Here is a 22337-nt window from a genome sequence, read left to right on the forward strand (position 1 = left end):
GTAATATTGAGCATAATCTCTCCAAATACACAGGAGAATCTGTCTTTTGAAAATTGGGAATCTGCATAAAAATCCTGCACTTCATATGTTGCTTTATAATAAATTAAAGCATCTCTAATGGAAGTTCTTTCCCTGCTATTTTGTCCTTGAAGTTTAGGGAATAAAGTCCTGAAAAGTGAGCGCATACATTAAAGATGCAATATCTTTCCAAGCATGTTGCGGATGAACCCTGGTGATCAGAGTACACGCAGTGAAACTGCACTTGATTGTTGTCAGTCAGATGAACAAGAAGACGGTTTTGCTGCCTCTTATTTTCTGATTTTGTGTCTTGGTATTTCGCTCTAGGACAGTAAAGACTACATAAATCTGGTACAGCTGTAAAACTGAGAAGGGTGGAATCATCTGTATACTGCAGTAAGCAGTATACCCCAAATTGACTTAGGTGTTTTCATGCTAGTGAGAGACTAGTGAGAGTCTGGTATGCAAACCTTATCCTGATTAAATATATGAGGCATACATTTTGATGTTTCTGCTGATGCTCATTTCTCATGTCGCGTGTCGAGGACCCCCAAGATGCCCCTGAATAAAAACACGGTTCACACATCATTTTTGTTTGGGTTTTTGGCATAATTTTGGTCACAACTTTATTGAATTACAGTATGTGAGCGGTTGCTTAGGCATTGGTTAGTGACTATCTGTTCCCACTTGGTGGTAGGAACAGAACTGACAACTGCACCCCTGCGGAAGTCAGTAAGGGTAAACAATTTTGTGGAGAGAATAAAGCTGGGCACCAGGCTCTCACCTCTCCCCAAATGCTCTCATAGGCTCTTGCTTGGCCCTAGCCCTTTGCCAGGGATTCGGACAAAAGCATGGCGAGCCCCTGGATTCCTTTAATGGAATACCCTTGCAGCAGCAGCATTGGAGGGGCAGGCACAGCCAACCACATCCCCTCCACCAACCAAAAATTAACCAATGCCTAACCACAACAGGACGCGGGTGGCGCTGTGGGTTAAACCACAGAGCCTAGGACTTGCCAATCAGAAGGTCAGCAGTTCAAATCCCCATGACGGGGTGAGCTCCCGTTGCTCGGTCAGTGCTCCTGCCAACCTAGCAGTTTGAAAGCGCATCAAACTGCAAGTAGATAAATAGGTACCGCTCCGGCGGGAAGGTAAACAGCGTTTCCGTCTGCTGCTCTGGTTCGCCAGACGTGGCTTAGTCATGCTGGCCACATGACCCAGAAGCTGTATGCCAGCTCCCTCGGCCAATAAAGCGAGATGAGCGCCACAACCCCAGAGACGGCCACGACTGGACCTAATGGTCAGGGGTCCCTTTACCTTTACCTAACCGCAACCTTACAAGTTGTGATGGTTTGCTATGAAGTAGGCAAAACCCAAATGGCGCCAGCCAATCAGCCAGATGGTAAAATTCCTACCAGGCCCCTGCCCCAAAGCAGACGACCCCATGACAAGCAGAGTAAGGTCAGTGCGAACTAACCCTAAATAAAGGGTGGGTGAGCAGGTAATCCGATGTGAGCAGCGAAAAGAGGAAGCTCAACGCTGCGCACAGGGAACATATATAGCACCCCCATCAATCAAATAAAATGCAACAATAAATTTTCCCCAGCAACAATTGAAGGTGTCCAATCAAATTCGTGGCCATCCAAACTAACCCGCCCAGCAACAGGGGATGTCATGGTTGCTCCCATCGCAACACATGCTCTCCATGAAGGAGAACCCGCTTTATCATGGAAATGAAAGCAAATGGAGGACCAGAACATCATGTCTCTGGTCCCCCATTCCCTGTCATTTCCATGTCAGGTGAAGACTCAGGTTCCTTAATCTAAGCCACTGTCAGTTTTTACCCTGTTCTGTTCCGTTTGTAATATTTGTAGCTCATTTTTATTTTTTACTCTTTGGTAAGCTAATATGGGAATGCCAACTGGTCGATGAAAGACAAGACGTATCTTTTAGAAATAATTAAAATGGATTCTGGACCAGTTGTAGTTTCCTAACTGTTTTTTAACAGTGGTCCCACCAGGAGAGAATTGCAGTAGCCCAACCTAGATGGTATCAAGAAAAGTAGCAATATAAATAAATATGCTGATGAGTATAAATGTAGTAAATAAATGCATAAGTTATAAACAGTACTGTAGTTTCTTCTTTTGCCACCAACACTTCCTTTATTTTACCTTCTCATATTTGGCTCTTCTTAAAGAGGTGCTGTGAGCCAGTGCAGCCTTGGACCGTTCCCCAACAGGAGTTCGTCATAGTCAGCAAGCTGGTGCTTTGATCAATCATTAGCATCAACCTTCTGGTTTAATTAAGTCCAAAGAAAGTGACCCGGGGAAGGCAGGCTGGATGGCTTCATGTCAGAGCTGCCTTAACGGGCGACAATGGTACTTTGTTAAAATGCATTAACGTTCACTTTACATTCCTCTCATCTCTTTAAAAGCTCCAAAATCTCTTGCATTACACAGACCTCTGGTCACTTGGCTGTGAAATGCATTCAGTCCGTAGCAATGGAGGCAATACAATTGCTTTAAATCCTGTTTAGAATTTCCAAAGCCCTTTGGAAGCCCATAGTGATTCATTAGCCTTGTTCAGGCCAGCAACAATGGAGGCGACAAGGCAATTTTTCGGAGTTTTAGTCTGAGCGCTCCCTTTATGCCTTTCTTTCTCAGCTTGTTGCCATTGCTATTATGTGTGTGTGTGTGTATGTGTGTGTGTGTACACACACACCCTTTGTTTTATTTTACTCTGAAGTTTTCAACTCCTTTTCTCCATACAATCTGCTACTTCAGAGATCAATCCAGATGTTTTCTCTTAGTGCTACTACAGCTGTTTCCAGGGCTCTTCTTGCTTTGCTTTGGTGACACGTTACATGCTTGGTAGTGGCCTCTAGATTATGAAACCACTGTCTGCTTTCTGCTCAGGTGTCCCCCAATCCAGCTACTTTTAGGTATGTTGTGAAGACCTTTTTATCCCACCAGGCCTTTGGGTTGTACATTTTTTTTCCTGTTGACCTTGCTGGTGTTGAATTCTGCTTGTTTTATATGTTCACGATGGTTTTTAAGTGGGTTTTGTTGTTGCTGTTACTTTAATTCATAGGAGCCAGCTCCTAGGGACTGAGGTCAATAAAATATTTGAGGGAGTCACACACCCCCCCCAAGTTGACGGGCATTTCCATTCAAATAGTGTGTGTGTGCCGTGTCATGTGATCAATTATGCGGGGGGGGAGGTATTCAAGTTGATACCCCTGAATTAATTATATATTTGCTGGCCACCCTGTGCTCCCTTTGGGAGGAAGAAGCAGAGTATAAACCCATTGAAATAGGTCACCTTTCCATAGCTTCCCCAACCCTTATGTCAGAAATAATACATTTTTCACAACCTAGAGAGGGGATTTCTTACTCTGGCCTGTCTGCCTGGAAGCAATCCCTACTGTGATCAGTGGGGCTTGCTCCCAAGTAAGTATGTACGAGATTCTGTCCTATTCACGTTGGCCGTATTGAATCTCCATGTTCATAGGTAAAGGTAAAGGGACCCCTGACCATTAGGTCCAGTCATGGCCGACTCTGGGGTTGCAGCACTCATCTCGCTTTATTGGCCGAGGGAGCCGGTGTACAGCTTCCGAATCATGTGGCCAGCATGACTAAGCCGCTTCTGGCGAACCAGAGCACATAGCTGTCAACCTTCCCTTTTTTTGTGGGAAATTCCCTTATTACAGTGCCATTTCCTGCTGCTTTCTGCTGCTATCCCGGATTGTTAGATATCCCGTAGACTGTCCCCAGGACAGGTGAGCCTGCTGTTCCCTTATTTTCGAGGCTGCTGATCCCTTATTTTCAAATCTGAAAGTTGACAGCTATGCCAGAGCAACGCACGGAAACGCCGTTTACCTTCCCACCGGAGCAGTACCTATTTATCTACTTGCACTTTGATGTGCTTTTGAACTGCTAGGTTGGCAGGAGCAGGGACTGAGCAACGGGAGCTCACCCCGTCGCGGGGATTCAAACCACCGACCTTCTGATCGGCAAGTCCTAGGTTCTGTGGTTTAACCCACAGCGCCACCCGCGTCCCATGTTCATAGGAAGCATGCCTTTGAATACCAGTGGCTGGCAACAAGAAGAGAGGGATTTAATGCTCAGATTCTGGGCTTCCAAGAGACATCTTGCTGGTCATTATTAAAATATGCTTGGCCTTCTCAGGCTTTGATTTGAACCACCCAACAGGGCACGTCCTATGATCATCTTGGGGGGGGGGGGAACTTTCACACAAAAACTTAGCAGGTACCTAGCACTTATGATTGGTAGTATGTGTATGCCAGGCAAGACTTCCGGGGCTCACTTTGCAGGGTGTTATTGCACAGGTGAGGAACTTGTGGCCCTCCAGATATTGCTGGCCAGCAACTCCCATAGCCCCCAACCATTGTACATACTTCTTGAGACTGATGAGAGTTGTAGTTCAATAGTTTCTGGAAAGGCAGATGTTCCTCACCCTGCTGTAATAGAACTGCAGCCTGAAGAGAGTAAAGTAAGCAACTCAGTGGGCTTATGATCCTGCTCCTCTTAGCTGTGACCTTTTGGTCTCTTCCAACTGAGTCTCTTTCCATTGACTTTCTTGAGCAGAATAGGTTGGAAAGACCTCTGCATTGCCCACATTCCTGTCTCCTCTTCCAAGGCAGGCTTAGTACATTATTGGTATAGCTTGAAACCAGTCTGACCTCTGTCTGTTTGCTGCAAAATACATGAAGGGCATTTAGACCTCATAATCTACTTCTGAGGCATGGAATCCCTTTTCGCTGCCAGGAAATCTTATACAGATACATTACCTACTCGAGGTATTTGCACAGGGGCCTTGCTCTTTATTTCTCTTTTAAACTTGGCACTATAGCACATTAACAGGGGACTCCATTAGGCATGGGGATAATTGCATTATTCCAAGGAGCAATAATAGTTTAGCAAAAGCCAAACGCAAAAAGAGAGCGCCCAGCCTAGTAGCCATCAGCCAAACCACTTCTATGCTGGTTGTACAATGAGTTCTGCTGGAGAATTCCATGTATGGTTTGACTAAAAGTAAGGGCATGAAACAGATACCATATTTGATTCTACTTTGGTGGGTGGAGAGGGTGGGGTGGAGAGAATAGCAAAAGATAAATGCTACTATTAAAAGATCTGGGTTGAGGGCTAAAAAGAGGCAGAGGAGTTCATATTCTGCTGACCAGTGTAGTGGTTAGAGTCGCCTTCCCTAAGCTGGTGCCCTTCAAATGTTGGACTACAACTCCCATCATCCCTGACCATGGGCTGTGTTGGCTGGGCTGATGGGATTTGTAGTCCGACATCAGGAGGACACAGGTTAGGTAAGGATGGGTAGAGTGTTCTATTCAAATTCTTACTCAGCCATGAAATTGACAGGGTGTTCTTGAGTCAGCCTTGCCTACCTCGTAAGGTTGTTCTAAAGATAAAGGAGTGGGGAAGAAGTTTATATACTGCAATGAATTTGTTGGAGATAGACCAGGGTAAAAACACGAATAAAAACTGTGTAGAGAATAAGAGTTGCAACAGGTTAGGCCATCTGATCTCATTTACTATCTATATATATTTACCTTCCATAGGTCAAATAGCAGTTTCTGGGGAATCATGTTATATTGGGGAAATGGCATGTGGGGGGTTAAATATCCCTTTCCTCAGTGTCACAAACCTGATCTGATTCTGAGGCCCTCTTTCATATGTTTTTAAAATAGAACGCTCTGTTCAGATATCTCCTGTGTCTTCATGTGTAGCATTGGCTTAAGTTTCCTGTGTTTAATAAAAACCTTTATATACAAACATGCATCCTTGACTAAAGAGAAGATTAAAAATGTTTCAAGAACAAATCAATGAACTGCAAAAGATTCTTGGAACTCCACAAACGCCAGCATCATTTTGGCATAAACACAGTTCAACAGCTACATATAGAAGAAAGTAGGCTGGTGGCACTGAAATTTCCATATGGAATACAGAAAATGTTGTTCTTTCACGCTCTGATATGCTTGTAAGCAAGGATGTAAGAAAGCATCAGTTTTCTATTCCAACCTGTATTCTTGCAACCAGCGCTGTTTCCGTTCTGCTACAGTTTGGCTTCTGCTAAAACGTACATTCTCTGTCTTGCTACTATGGCCCAAACTGACATAATTATGTAACTAAATGCATTTCGACGGGAGGAAAATGTCAAAAGCAATGCTGAAAACAATGTGGTTATTTATGCAATGCTCGTGGACTAAAAAAAACCCCTAATGATTAGCAAATATCAGTTGCATTCACTTGCGTGATTTCCATTCCTGACCTTGGGCGAACATGAGAATGGTGGCAATTTCCACTTGCACTTCCATTTCCTACAGAACTTTCTGACATCCCTGCTTTCAAGCGACCCTTAGAAATGCTAGTGGAGTTCCCCGCTTCTCCTCCCAAAAGCAACCGTGTGTGCATAATCTGATTTCTTTTGCCTTTAAACCTCTTGCTTTCCTGTCCTCTTCTTAACAGATGACTGCCACAGCGCAACAGCCGGCCAAAGCCCAGCCAGTACACATCAACACACCTTCGGCAGCCGCCAACACTCCTATCCCCAGCACTCCCATCGACCCTCAGGCACAACTGGAGGCTGACAAGCGAGCTGTCTACAGGTACAGAGGGATTCTGCTGCCAGGCTGCTCTTTAATGTCGCTTCCCATCCCTGTAGCGGCATGCTGAGATATTACTGGAATCTGGCCTGGGGCTATCTTGTCAGCGAGATGCTGCACAGAGGCTGCTTCTTAGCCGTCTTTGTCAATAGACTGAAAAAGACAGGTTCCAGTGCATGTTCAACTAGGTGAGCCTCAAGCTGAGGACTTAAAAGAGATTTGCTTTCTTTGTTGGAGCTGGAGTTAAATTACAGGCAACAGAATGGTGATGTGGCAATGAATGTTTTGAACGATGGAGGAAGAATGGCTTAGGGGCCCTGTCTGCGTGATCCGTTTCTTCTTTGGCAATGCAAATGCATCTTGATTCTCTCTGGCTGAACGCAGACCACTTCAGTTTTAGGGGTCGGACATATTCAGAGCACTCAAAAGTAAGGTTGACTCCTGATTTAAAGAAATCTAAAAATTTCCTGGGGGTAGGTAAAGGTAAAGAACACCCTGGCGGTTAAGTCCAGTCAAAGGCGGCTATGGGGTTGTGGCACTCATCTCGCTTTCAGGCTGAGGGAGCCGGTGTTTGCCCACAGACAGCTTTCTGGGTCATGTGGCCAGCATGACAAAACTGCTTCTGGCGCAACAGAGGACTGTGACGAGTGCCAGAGTGCATGGAAATGCTGTTTACCTTCCTGCCACAGTGGTACCTATTTATCTACTCGCACTGGCATGCTTTTGAACTGCTAGGTTGGCAGGAGCTGGGACAGAGCAACGGGAGCTCACCACGTTGTGGGGACTCGAACCGCCGACTTTCTGATCGGCAAGCCCAAGAGGCTCAGTGGTTTAGACCACAGCGCCACCCGCGTCCCTCTATCCTGGGAGTAAGCTCCATTGCATTCCGTAGGAACATGGAAAAGGGAGCCAGCACTGCTCACCCCACCATAGCTGTCAACTTTCCCCTTTTTTTAAGGGAAATTCCCTTATTCCAAATAGGATTCCTCGCAAGAAAAGGGAAAAGTTGACAGCTATACACCCCACAAAGCAGCCAAATGAGAAACAGGTATTCTCCATAGCCACCAGGTGCAAAGGAAGTTGGTTGTCAGTTGGAAATAAAGCTGTAGGAGGGAGAAGGAGGATTAGTTGCTGTGCCGAAACCCTTTCCATCTTTTAGTATCCTGGAAGAAGTCATGGCTGACTGGAACCTGGAAGAGGAGCATGTTTTGTTGCTGGTCCCACTTGTCGATCTCTAAAAGCACACTTAAAACAATATTAAAACGTATAGCATAAAAATAACATCTTAGAGAAGAGCCTTCACCAGAGGTGACATAATAGCGGTGGTAATTGATTGCATGCATATAATACTCATTTGCTTGAACACCACCAGTGATAACTCATTTTGGGGAATCACTCTTTGCTTTCTGCACCCACGGCCGACTGCCAGTGGGCAGCCAATTGTCGGCGCGGTGCTTGAGTATGTCAACACCCCTGAAGGGGACCTGCGATGCCTGCGCTATGTGAAAAATCCCTCTGCAGATGAGCTGCGTGAGTGAGGCAGCCTGCAATTTTGAGTCCTTTTGTAATTTTTGATTTCACACTGCATATTAGCAGATTTGTGTTTTATATGTGAAGAAAGGAGCTCGAGAAAAGGGATGCAGGATAGAACAGCGGCGGGTGGGGTAGGGTGGCAAGGCAAGAAGAAGAAGTGTGTTTGAATCGAAGCCTTGTATATCACACTGAGTGCCTAGAGGGGATTCTTTTGGTTTTTTTGTTTTTTTTTAATTAAAATTTCTTGCCTCTGGGTAGCATGACAGTTCAAAACCGCATTGGGGATTTTTCATTTCATGTCAATAAATTTAACAAGGCCCTATTCAATTCAAATTAAGGCTTAAGCTGTATCTTTTATGCTCTCCTCTTGGAGAGGACAGATAAAAAAGAAAAATATATGTGGCACTTAATTTCTCGTCTCACACCTGCATGCTGATGCGCCAAATCCCCCAGCCTAAGCTAAAAGAGAGCAGTAAGAGGAGAATGTGATAGCAGTAAGTTTGTGTTGGTGGTGATTGATGTGTTAGGAAAGATAATCTCTTTCCACAAATCCAAAACTTCAGGAAAAAGTGCCTGGTTCTGAATGGAACGTGCAGGAGTGTCTTGTTTGCTACCTGGCCAAAGTACAACACAGTTTGGGAGAGCCTCTCTATAAGGAGCGGTACCTGGGTGTGCTTATTTTACTCTTCTCCTTCCATCCCCTTTTCCAGTTGCTCTGTGTCTACTAGACTGCAAGCCCATGAGCAGGGCTAGTGCCATCGCTCCTAATTTTTGTTCAACACCTATAGATTTCCTGAATCCTCATTGTTGTTGTCTACATGATTGTTCTGTGTTGGTCAGTAGGACATTGACTGTGGCTGGCTGGGTGGGTGGGTGGGTGGGTGGGTAGGAGCAATGGAGGGTGGGTGGGTTTTGTTGTTATGAAACAGAAAATTCAGTATTTTAATAGTTAAAGTAACAAGAATGATTGGGGCTAAGTTCCTCTCAGAAGCATTAACAAACAGAAACCTACATGCTCGGATGAAACATAGCGATCACCTTGGAAGCCTTTCCCTGTATTTCTGTTTTATTTTGCTTTTGAAATTGTTTTTGGGGTTCTTTGGACTGAAATAAAGTGTGTGTGTGTGTGTGAATGTGGAATGAGAGGTGGTGCCATTTTGTGCAGCAAAATGTCTTAGACTTCCCTGACGTTGATTAGTATCCATATAGAACTTAAAGAAGTAACTTTCTCCTGGTGTAAACTATATACACTTTCTTATATATGTAATAGGGACGCAGGTGGCACTGTGGGTTAAACCACAGAGCCTAGGACTTGCCGATCAGAAGGTTGGCGGTTCGAATCCCCGCAATGGGGTGAGCTCCCATTGCTCAGTCCCTGCTCCTGCCAGCCTAGCAGTTCGAAAGCACGTCAAAGTGCAAGTAGATAAATAGGTACCGCTCTGGCGGGAAGGTAAACGGCGTTTCCGTGTGCTGCTCTGATTCGCCAGAAGCGGCTTAGTCATGCTGGCCACATGACCCGGAAGCTGTACGCCAGCTCCCTCGGCCAATAAAGCGAGATGAGCACGAAAACCCCAGAGTCAGCCACGACTGGACCTAATGGTCAGGGGTCCCTTTACCTTAACAAGAATGATAATGAGTGATGCTAATTGCAAAATAATATTAATGTATGTGAAATCTGGCTGTGTATCAGTGATATATCAGGAACATTTCTGTCTCTTTTTTCTTACACACACACACACACACACACACACACACACACACCAGTGCATCGTATGTCCATGCCTACAAGAGACAACAGCAAAACTCAGTTGTGGCACACTTTATTATGCCCATCTCCTGTTTTGTTCATGCCACTTACGGAGTTGGCCTTTGATCTCTTCCATCTTCTGCCACTTTTCCCATCTGAAATACATTAGTTGCTATGGAAATGCGTGGAGGAGAGCCCATGCAACTCCCAAATGCAAAGTAAAGGCAGTTTAATAACTGGTGCCTTGGCCTGAAAAATGCTCTGGATTACTTAAGGCCATTACTGGTGTACGTGTCTAATTTGTGTACACTCAGCAATGTGCTCCATAGAAGCAGCTAAGGATAGGAAGAGATGCACCACCATACCAGGAGATGCAGCTTCAGAGAGACTTAAATTCCGACAGCCAAATTATCATTTCTTACTTCCTGGTTCTCATTTAGCTGAGCTCCTTCGTTGAGCTGGCATACCTCATAGCAGCAACGGTGCGCTGGTCGGAGCTGAGCAAGGAAGTCACCACAGTAGGATCCAGGAGCAGCGAGAATAAGCTGAGATCCAGGAAAGGCTATCATGAGCCAAGCAAAGTTTCAACCTGATGTCAGGGGCTGGACTGAGGAGGAATTGTGGGGACCGCCCCTCCTTCTCCTGAACCTTCCTGAGAACAGGAGGACAGTATAGATTCAGAACAGTGGTTTGCAGAAGGGCATAGTTCAGAGGCTGCAGAGGGGAGAAGCTGGGAAGTATTGGGAGAGGAACAGCAGGAAGAAGAAGAAGAAGCACCAGGGGAGAGACAGCTGACAGACTCAGTGTCCTTGGAAAGCATTCCTGACCTCTCCTCTCCCAGGACCAGGTGAACATTGAGAGTAGTAGAACAGAAAGCTCAGAGACAGCTCAGATTAGCTGACGCAGGACTGACGTAGAATAGGAGAGACGTAGGGGGTGGGACTTTACTTGGAGCAACGCCATTATCTAGGGAAGGCTGCATTCCTTTGTCTCTCTCGCTGTGAATAGTGAATAAAATTACTTGGTAAGAACTTTTATTGTTTATCTGATTCTTGGCTGCCACCCTGGGAGGGATTGGATTCCCCAAAACCTGACGCCTGAACAGAAAGCCTTTAGTGCAGCCTTTCTCAACCTTGGGTCCCCAGATATTGTTGAACTACAACACCTGTCAACTCCTAGCTAGCAAGGCCAGAACTCAGGGATGGTGTGAGTTGTAGTCCAACAACATCTGAGGACCCAAGGTTGAGAAACACTGCTTTAGTGGCTCTATTCCAGGCATAGGCAAACTTGGCCCTCCAGATGTTTTTGGCCTACAACTCCCATGATCCCTAGCTAACAGGACCAGTGGTCAGGGATGATGGGAATTGTAGTCCCAAAACATCTGGAGGGCCAAGTTCGCCTATGCCTGCTGTATTCTCTCGAAGAGAACCAATGGGTGGAATCAACTAGGAACCTACGGCCCTGGACCATAGCTCGCACTATCCCTGAACATTGTTCTTGCTGGTTGGTGCTAACGGGAGTTAGACTGCAACAATATCGGGGGGTGTGTGTGAATAGATTCCTCATTCCTGGCATAGACAGATGCTCTACCTCAGGCAAAGGCAAACTTGGTCCTCCAGATGTTTTGGGACTACACTTCCCATGATCCCTAGCTATCAGGACCAGTGGTCAGGGATGATGGGAATTGTAGTCCCAAAACATCTGGAGGGCCCAGTTTGCCTATGCCTACTCTACCCTGTATCCCTACTGATTTGGGGCTATTGCATCTTTTAATGAGGCCCTTTCTATTTCACTGGCCATATTTGTGGTATCAGAGGTCCTAGCTGTGATGATGAGAAGGGTGCATTTGGCACTGTTGCTTGAGCATGTATGGCAGCCCACAAAAAATCCTGTGCGGGGCAACCACTGTGCCACAGGAGAGGGAGATGGTTCTTAAGTGGTTTGCACCTATTATGTGCTTAGTGGTGATGTGAGTCAGCTCGGACTCTAAAGAGCTGGTTGAGGATAACACATTTTTTGTCTACAGCGGTTTAATCTATTTCACCGTAATGGACAGGAGTGTTCTGCTTGTTTGTTTTTTGGCTGTTGTGGAAGTGATGCTGCCTGAAAGTCATAACTCATGTGCAGTCATTGCAACGTTTAGCGGAACCCCCATTTATATCCGGAAGCTTTCTTCTGCCAGAGTGCACTCTACGCTTTCCGTAGACATCCAGAGAAATGCACTTTCTGATAGATTTATGGTTAGTGCTGAAATTTATAACTCACTCAGTTGCGGGGGGATCATTTTCTATTTTATTTTCCTTTAATATCTAGTAAAAGCAGCTTTTTTTCTTGGAGACAATAGAATAAAATGTTTCTGTTGGGAGCCTTTGGCTTTGAGGTTGTTCGCCGCTGAAAAAGATTCTGCGGGAAACTCTCCTTTGTGCAAGTTGCAACAAACCTCAAAACCTTGCTTACAAGTTCTTCGTTGATGCTTCGAAGCATTCTGAAACCTGCACAAAGTTTTATGGAATAACTGTCCCATTATTTTAAAGCTTGCACTACCATTTTGCACAGGAAATGTGGGACAAAATAACTGAAAATGAATTGGGGCCTGTCAAGCAGCTCCTCGGTCAACAAAATCCCTAGGACTGGGGGCTTCAGTGTTTAATCAGGCCAGTTCCTTGCCCAACATACCGTATTTTTCCGTGTTAAGACAGCCCCTAATTTTTTTAGACCGCAACAAAAAATGGGGGGGGGGGTGGAATTGCCCAAAGTTGTTGAGCTTTTCTTGGGGGGAGATTGCCTAGAGTTATTGAGCTTCTAAGAAAATAATATTGTCTTATACACGGGAAAATACGGTACCCCGCAATGCTAAATCTTTCGTTATTGGGTAGACATCAGAGGCAACAAGTCCCTGAACAAATAAAGTCCACCTGACTTTGTCCTCTGCACTTCTCTTTTACCTGATTTTTAAACAGCCTTAGATTTAACCATTTTCCTAGTAGGCACTGGCGACCGTGAATTCTGTGCAGGCAGTAGAGGGCTGCTGGCATAGATCTCCCCATTCTTTTCCCATCTGTCTGCCTGGTTTCCATGCTGACTGTACAGAAAGGTAAACTCATCCCACATCCCTGTCCCCTTCACCCTACCAGCCTAATTTGGTGCGGTTTTTTATTTAAAAAAAAGAATATTATTAATTTGCTATGAGGCTAGTACAGGCATCCCCAAACTCGGCCTTCAAGATGTTTTGGGACTACAGTTCTCATCATCCCTGACCACTGGTCCTGCTAGCTAGGGGTGATGGGAGTTGTAGTCCCCAAACAGCTGGAGGGCCAAGTTTGGGGATGCCTGGGCTAGTACTTCCCGTTGCCATCTTGCCACGAAGGAGGCAGCACAGGTTAGTGATCTCTTGGTAGACCACTAAAAAAGAAAGAAAAGAAAATCCCTCATGCTACTAACTTTTGTGGACATATTTGCAAGACTGTTTAAAAAGCAAATTGAGACACATCCAGCATTTTGATGCCTCCTTCTGCCTTGAGCTATGGGTATTAACTACTGTTAGGAACATAGGAAGGTGCCTTATGGCAGCTCAAACCACCAGTCCATCTGGCTCAATGTTGTCTACACTGGCTGGCAGCAGCTCTCCAAAGTTTCCAACTGAGGATATTCCCTTTAAATTAAAAAAAAAGTTTATTATAAATTTTATTTATAATTTTCGTAATCACATGAACAAAGCAAAACATGAAACATCGACTTCCCTTCCATGATTTCTTCTGATTACCCCTTATCAGAGCCGTAGCTAGGTGATCTTGCGCCCCTGGCAGAACCGTCCAGATTGCGTCCCTAACCATGGACATTTTAGCTCTTCTTTCTGCCTCTCCTCCAACCCCCCCCCCCCAATTCAATTCACCCTCTACTTAAAACCTTTTCTTATGAGGCAATAATCAATATTTTTATTTATAGACATATTACATATTTATGCGTGCGCGCCCCTGCCTTCGCCCTTGATGGGGGCCCACCTCATCAGCCCTTAGCTACGGCCCTGCCGCTTATAGCTACATATTATATTTACTCCGTTTTTGCCTTTCTCATTTTATCTCAAGGTAATTTTTACTGCTGAATTTACTCTAGTCCTGCTAACGTTCTAACTGGTTTACAGTGATTCTTCAAATATTCAACAAACATTTTCCAATCTTCCTTAAATGCCCTTTCTTCTCGATCTCTTATTCCGCTGGTTAAACTTGCCAATTCTGCATACTCCATCATTTTCATCTGCTACTCCTCCTCCTGCTCCCTCCCTCCATTTCTGGGCATGTACCATTTGGGCTGCCATAGTTACATAAATAAACAGATCATTTTGATCTCTGGGGAAATCTGACTCAGTTATTCCTAAAAGATAGGCGTCTGGTCTTTTTATAAAAGACCTATTTTCATTTTGTTATATATCATCTCCCAGAAGCCCTTGGCCAATTTACATGTCCACCACCTGTGGCAAAACGTGCCTCCTGTCTCTTTGTATTTCCAGCAGTTACCTGATTCCAATTTATACATATTTGCTAACTTACTCGGCATCAGATACCGCCTTCATAAAATTCTCTTTTAGCGCATAACACCATGGGTAGGCAAACTAAGGCCCAGGGGCCGGATCTGGCCCAATCGCCTTCTAAATCTGGCCCGCGGACAGTCCTGGAATCAGTGTGTTTTTACATGAGTAGAATGTGCTTTTATTTAAAATGCATCTCTGGGTTATTTGTGGGGCATAGGAATTCATTCATTTCCCCCCAAATAAATATAGTCCGGCCCCCCACAAGATCTGAGGGACAGTGGACCGGCTCCCTGCTGAAAAGGTTTGCTGACCCCTGCATAACACACTATAAATTTTGAATCCCAACTGGGGATATTCCCAGCACTACCTGAAGGATTGAACCTGGGATTGAGCCTGCGAGCAAAGTACATGTTCTTGTTAGAATTCCTGCTCCGTGATTGCAGTCATGGGATTTTTGTCTATCACATGACGGTGTATGTTTTGACTCCACAGAGTGGGAAGTGACAGAGACAGGATTTTTGTGTTACTGTGTTCTGTGAAGTGGGACTATTGTCCTTCGTTTGTTCTCTTTGCTGTCTGATGCTAGAGAGAGAGGGAGCCATGTTGCAGTACTCCGTGTGTGTTTATATGTAAATAAAGTAGATTAGCCAAAATGCTGAGTTGCTGAGGTCTGTCACGCGAATTGCAAACACTCTGCGGATCCCTAAGTGTGCCGATCTCTGTTGACATCGGTCACTGTGTTTTTCGGGCAGAAGAAAGCTTTTGAAGCTCCCAAACGAATGACCAGGAGGGAGAGAACATGCCAGTTGAGCATGTGTCTCTACCAGGGTCCTACTCAAGTGTAGGACGAGCTCTGACAGTTCTATCATTGAGCTACGGCCCTTCCCCATTCCCATCATTCGCAATAGGTTAAAAAAAAGGAAGCAGTGGTGCTATGGGGTCTGTGGCCCATGCACTCGGATGGCCACGTGGTGAACTTTTCAGAGCACAGCCCTGCCTTTGAAGCGCTGTCACAGGACAGTTGTCTGAAAAAGTCCGCTTTAAATATGAACAACCCTTAGACTTGAGAGCAGGAGGGGTCTAGAAGCAGCGGCAGAGGAAGCTGCTCGGGCGCCTGGGGTGGCGTGCCCAGGGGCGGGGCGAGGGCGGGGCGCACTGTGAGGTCTCTGGAGTCTGCCTGCCTCCTCCCATTCCGCCGCCCTACAGCTGGGGGGGGAGGCAGCGGGTGGACCATTTGGGCAGCGCAGAGCCTGCACGCGCCCAAGCCACTGGGACGCGTGGCTCAGGTTCACTGCAGGCCCCGTGGTGAGTGCCGCCTGGCATTTTGTCACCCCCCTCAGTGGTGGCACCCGGGGTGACCCGCCTCCACCGCACCCCCTTCCTCTGCCTAGAGGTTGCCCATCTGTAAAAAAACAACAACACCTGGACAGCAAACAACAGTTACACGGCTCAGTCACAGACCCCATCTGCACTGCAGAGGGCCTTCTTGGTAGTGGCACCAGCCCCGTGGAACGCCCTCCCACCAGATGTCAAAGAGAACAACAACTACCAGACTTTTAGAAGACATCTGAAGGCAGCCCTGTTTAGGGAAGCTTTTAATGTTTAATGGACTATTGTATTTTAATATTTTGTTGGAAGCCGCCCAGAGTGGCTGGGGAAACCCAGCCAGATAAGCGGTGTATAAATAATATATTATTATTATTATTATTATTATTATTATTATTATTATATCCCCCAAAGAATCATGGGAGTGTAGTTTGTTAAGGCTGCTGAGAGTAAATAGGCCCCCAGTTCCCTTATGGAAGAGGGGGATTTGATTGCTGAACCTCACAGGGAATTGTAGCTTTGAAAGGGGAAGAGGTGTCTCCTAGCAACTCTCAAGAGTCTTAACAAACTACAGCCTCCAGGATTTTTTGGTGGGAAGCTATGATTGTTTAAAATGTCATGATAGTGCTTCAGTTGTATAGTGCAGTCTTGCCCTCTGCGGTGAAATGTGGTGTATTTCTTGCTTTCTTTTTAAATTTGTTTTTATACTTTTAAAAATAAAATAAAAAATATATTAAAATTTATTTTCATAGACTTACAAAATAATATCATTTTTAACTTGTAGACCAAGACATTAGAGAGAATGAATGCCAGAGTTATTGCAATTGCATTATGATGTACAATAACATCTGATGTTATTTAGGCTGGTGGACATACAGGCAAGTAATAGTTTGTACCAGTAACAGTTCAAAAATTTTTGATTCAATGCCCATTCTTTTTATCATTAGTTACATATATCATACTTAAATAGAGAAATAAAAGTGGGTGAAGGGGTGTATTTCTTTCTACATTATAGTAATTATTTTTGAAATTGCACCTTACATATTTATTTAAAGAATTTTTCTCCTGCTCTTCAGCCATAAAATAAAATAAAAAGGCTTCGAGGGGCTTACAGATCGCTCAAATAATCTAAAAAGAAACAGCACCAAAGGAAAATGTATTGGGAGGGAGGAGGAAATTAGAAAACTCAGGTGGGCTGTGACTCTCGCCCCAGTTCTTGCAGACATTGAGGGAGGTATTCAGCTTTTCAAACACTCCTGCTTGATTTCTTGAGACATCTCTAACCCCCAAATTCTATCAATTTCAGTAGAATCTGATTGCAACTAAATTGGCCTGAATCCAATAAATGTGTGTGCACTCTTGTGTGTGTGCAACAGATTGGAGTAAATTGTTGTATATGTCCCTGCTGGCCTTATAAACAATGAGTCACTGAGCATCTAAGAGACTTTTAATGTAATGTAAATGCACTTATATGTGCTAACTCTGGGAATTCTTGATCACGCTTGATGACAGATTTTTGGTATTATGGTCTCTAACTATTGGAGGGGGGAAGACAAGTGAGGCAGATTAAAAAGGCCATGAAAAATGTTACTGCTGGGATAATTACCTGGACTAAACAAAAAGCCATCAAATTGAGAGCTGGAGGAGAAATTCTGCCCTATCTAGGTGGGGCAGATCAAATCAAGGCCACAGGACTTCACATGCTTAATGCTACCCATGCTGTTTTGCGTACTTAAGTGTCCAGACATCATTCCACAGCCCAAAAGCAATGAATGCCTGGAACATCCAAACAGGACTTCCCACCCCCTAAGTAAGAACTATAAAATTTATTGAAATCAGATTAGGTTAGAAATATCCATTTGACTTGCAAACGGGTAAATAAGCTGGAGAATACGGGTAAACAGAAACATGTCCTTGTGAGAAAAGTGGGAATCTAGGGAAATTAGTACTGGTTATGATGGCGATGAATTAACTAAAGATGGTTCTGCCCTAGGAGGTTAGCATGAAATTGCCACGCTTCTTTCACTATGTGGGGCATCTACATGAAGTTGGCATAAAATTGTTGGGCCGTTGCTTGTCCCCTGTGGGACTTCCATCTTCCTCTGCCCACCTTGACGGCCGAAAGTCTTACATTTTCTTTTTTTAGACAGAATGGAATAATCGCCGCAAGGATAGATCACATTAGTGCTACTCTGCCGTAGTTTTCAAGAGGTGTGAACTGTAACCTCTGGAACATCTTCACTATTCCTGTTCCAGTAAGCGCCATTTTATACATATCTCTGTGTGTGCAATCCATCTTTTAGAGTAGAGTTAATATGTTTCTTTCGGTTACATTAAAAAAAAGAATCGCACAATAGTGCTTAAATGAAAAAGTGTCATGGTGCTAATTAAAAAATATATTATTTTGTCTTTTTTATGTATAAAAAAAACCCCACTGCTTCTAGGTCACAATCATTTCTGAGCTTTGGATTTGCGTGAAAAGTTTGTAACACTGAAAAACTATTTTTTTTTATTAAAAAATCCAACAGAGCTTTAATTTATTGATTTTTTTAAAAGTGCTTTGGCACAAATGTAAAAATCAGCCTTAAAATGGCTGCTGAGGCGAACTGTGACTTCCCCATCCTCACAGCTGTGTCATACCCACAGCAGCAGACAGAACATAACGGGGTGGACACACCAAAATAACCGGAAATTCAGCTGCAATTCTGTTTGTAGCTTACAGCAGAAGAGCAATGACTGGATAGTGCTAGGAGGAGGCCAAGTGTGGAGCTGAGCATGGCGCAGCTTCAGTGACTGGCTCCTCCAGAGGGCTCGGTCTCCTCCAGACGGTGTGACGGCGCACGAGTGACATCACACACGTTCAACACACATGATGTCACACACACTCAACACGTGTGATGTCACACACACATGCTGTGCCTCCCTCAATGCTGAGGGCAACTTGGCACCTCTGCTTCTGGGAATGTTCTGTTCCAAGTTGCTTCATCCTTTGCAGCACATACACAGGACAGGACTTTTTCAGTAGTGGCACCCAGGCTCTGAAAGTCCCTCCAAGGCTCTTCCAAGGCTCTTAGTTCCTCCTCACTACCACCTTAGAAAAATCCAGGGCTTTTTTTTTTCAGCCAGAACTCACCGGCACTCAGTTCTGGCACCTCTCAGGTGGGTGCCATTGCCATTATAAGAGGACAAGGGAGCCATTCATGGTGAGTCAAATCAGGATCAAATCAGAAAACTGGGCGGCTTCTCTAAATCAGGGATGGCCCTGAAAAATAGGGACACTCAGAGGCTCTGTTAGGATGCAGTGAAGATTTTCCTCCACATGGCATCATGAGCTGCTGACAGGCTACTGACATTGGTGCTTCCACTGGCAGTAGCCAGCATAAGATTAGGCTTATTAAATTTCTATTAAGCGCCACCAACCTTCTGCCATGACTGGTGCTCGTGGCAGAGCTTTGGATATAGTGGCACACCATTCAGCCCCACTGCTCCCCAAATAAGAGCTAAGGTTGTTCCTTTAGCTGTTTGCCATTGTTGCTGTTGTTGTCACTGTTGTAGACCCTGAGAAGGAGAATGGGGCTGCCTGGGCCAGGACAGAGAGGGAGAATGGGGCTGACAGGTGACCCTGCGGGGGCATCTAGTGGGCTGGGAAGGCCTCTACCTGGGTTGGGAGAACGTAAGGGAAAGGATAATGGGGAAGTTCCCATGGGGTGGGTGTGTGGATGGATCTTCCTTGTCTTGTCCCATCCCTTCATCAGTCCCTGGAGTGCAAGGCATGGGCTCCACCTCTGGGGCTTTCTGAGAGGCCAGCTCTGGCTTGTCCATTTTGCCTGTCTGGCCACCAACTCTGCCTCCAGAGTTGTCAGAAATCCTGTCCAGTCCCACCTCTCCAGAGGTAGTCATTACCTTACCTCACCTGTCCCATCCACTTCTGATGAGGCAGTAACACCTCCTCCATCACCCAGCTCACAGAGATGCCAACATCCTCCATCACCACCTCGCACAGATGTCAACAGGCATGCCTTCAGTTCAGCCTTCTTGGAGAAATGCCCAGTTGCTTGACCAGTCTCCAGAACAGAACCATTTGCCACGCTAAGTCGTGTTTGCAGGGGGCATGTTGTTGTTGTTGGACCAGCGTCTTTGCTTGTGCAGTCACACCTCACGTTACGTTTGCTTCATGTTACGTTTTTTCAGGTTGCTTTCTGCAGCGACCCGGAAGTACCGGAAAGGGATACTTCCAGGTTTCGCCGCTCGCACATGGGCACAAGCGCCAAATCGCGCTGCGCACCTGCGCAGATACGGCGCTTCAGTTTGCACTCTTTTCATGTTGAAAATGGGTGTCTGGAACGGATCCCGTTCGCAACCAGAGGTACCACTGTATAGGCATATGTAGCACCTGCTGTGCCTTTGAACTACATTTTGCACCAACCTGAGCGGTGAATATTTTGGTAGAAACCAGTTCTTCATCAAGTTGGATCCAGGACTATTGCTATGAGTGTTGAACTGGAAGCCCAAAACAGCAGAATATAAATAGTTTAATAAATAATACCTTCTTGCAGGTAGGATCAAGCACCGGGGGGGGGGGGGGAATGAATTTTGCTCTTTAATAAAAGGGACCATAGCTCAGTGGCTGAGCGTAGACTTCACATCCCAGGTGTAATCCCTCGTATCTGCAGCTACAAGGTTTGAGTAATCCAGGTATGGAAAAGGCCTGAGACACAGGTTTCAGTCTGTGTTGCTAACCTCATTTGGTTTTGCCACACGGCGCAGTGCCTGTAAACAGTTATCAGTGGTAGTCATGCAAATCACACACACTTTATAGTGGAAGAAGGAGCAGCTCAGATCCCTCTGTGCCAATCTGTGATAAATGAGCAGTGCGGATCCAGCTGTCCTGTGGATCTGCAAGAGAGGGGGGCAAGTAAGCAACTGGTAGGTGAAAGACAACTTCTGGCTCCCGAACTAAATATCAGAGTTAATGCCCTGCTAAATTATTTTTTCTGTCTGTTAGCGTCGGCTGTAAAAGCCGAAACGCCGAGTCCCTTGCACACGGCAGAGGCTTCCAAGGTCGCTCATGGGGGAAGGCAAGAACTGCCCGGCAGTCAGACCACGGTACAGTTGGTTGGCTCTCTAATTGAGGTCGGCTTTCCCGGCCAAGGTCACTCGGAAGAAAATGGTTGAGTGGCTATGAAGTTACTGCTCGGGTTTATAGTGTGTCGGGAGTTTTATCACCCATAAAAAGAACTTTGCAAAATTATTTCTTCCCCCTTGCTCTGCCTCCACAAAACATGTTTCCAGAGCCCCGCTATTCAGCGAGATGTCTTTCAGTTCCGTCATGCGTGACGGTTTCTTCTTTGCAACCTTTTCATATTCTAGAAGCTGAGGTTTCCTTGCCGGTTTGGGCAAAGCAGGAACAGAAATGCTGTGAAGATTATTATTATTATTATTATTATTATTATTATTATTATTATTATTTTCTTAGCCTCTGCAAAGCAGACTTGAGTCCCTTTCTCTCCAGAAAATGTACATAAAAATGGTTTCTCCCCTGCCATGAAAAACAAAAGCTAAATAAAAGCCCGAATCTACATTTCTTTCTCCTACGTGGAAGGATTAGAAAAAGGTGCTGAACTTAAGTTGTGTCATGGACATTCATGAGTAAGGGGGCTCTGTCTCTTTCTTGACATAGGACAGATCTCTCAAAGAGTTCTCTGTTCGAAGGGCTGCCCTGTCCAGTTCTGGTTTAAAATTAAAGATCCTTAAGAAGAGAGAGCAGGAGGCATCTAGAATTTGTCCATCCACAGTGAGCACCGAGACACAAGGCTGAGGAGTTTTCCCCAGCTTGTGGAGATGTACCATGGTTCCTATTTAAATTATAGTAACTAGTTCTGAAGTATGCATCTATACCATGGGTAGGCAACCTAAGGACCGGGGGCCGGATCTGGCCCAATCGCCTTCTAAATCCGGCCGACAGACAGTCCAGGAATCAGCGTGTTTTTACATGAGAAGAATGTGTCCTTTTATTTAAAATGCATCTCTGAGTTATTTGTGGGGCCTGCCTTGTGTTTTTACATGAGTAGAATGCGTCCTTTTATTTAAAATGCACCTCTGGGTTATTTGTGGGGCATAAGAATTCATTCATCCCCCCCAAAAAAAAAATATATAGTCCGGCCCCCCACAAGGTCTGAGGGACAGTGGACCGGCCCCCTGCTGAAAAAGTTTGCTGACCCCTGATCTATACATACAAATTAGTGTACACAAATCTTATGCAAATGGATGTCCTTTTTTCAGATGATGTATTTCCTCTTTGGGGACTCTATGTAAATGGTCACCCTATTTGCGTTATACGTGATGTTAAATATGTTCCAACAGCTCTGGCAAAAGCAAGTCACTTAGCATTACTTCGCTATGGAGGGAGAAGGTCAGCTCACGAAAGCTCATCATATATATTGAAACAGAGGGACCGTTCACATCAGAATGTATGTGCGCATACCATTCAACTGTCTGGGTAACGGGGACATCCCTTTTTTGCACAAGAGCACAGCAGCCATTTTGGGC

The 22337-nt window shown here is 45.2% G+C and overlaps 1 protein-coding gene across 8 annotated transcripts in view; it reads left to right on the forward strand.

Moving 5' to 3' along the window:
* PKNOX2 (PBX/knotted 1 homeobox 2) overlaps positions 1-22337 on the forward strand; it is a 434276-nt gene that overhangs the window by 307162 nt on the left and 104777 nt on the right. For all 8 annotated transcript variants that reach the window (XM_080982483.1, XM_080982489.1, XM_080982485.1 and 5 more), the window contains one exon: positions 6518-6657. In XM_080982483.1, coding sequence (XP_080838609.1) covers positions 6518-6657 — 140 coding nt within the window. The remainder of the gene's footprint in view (positions 1-6517; positions 6658-22337) is intronic.

The sequence above is a fragment of the Podarcis pityusensis genome (assembly GCF_964106645.2).
Source record: "Podarcis pityusensis genome assembly, chromosome: 15".
Classification (NCBI taxonomy): domain Eukaryota; kingdom Metazoa; phylum Chordata; class Lepidosauria; order Squamata; family Lacertidae; genus Podarcis; species Podarcis pityusensis.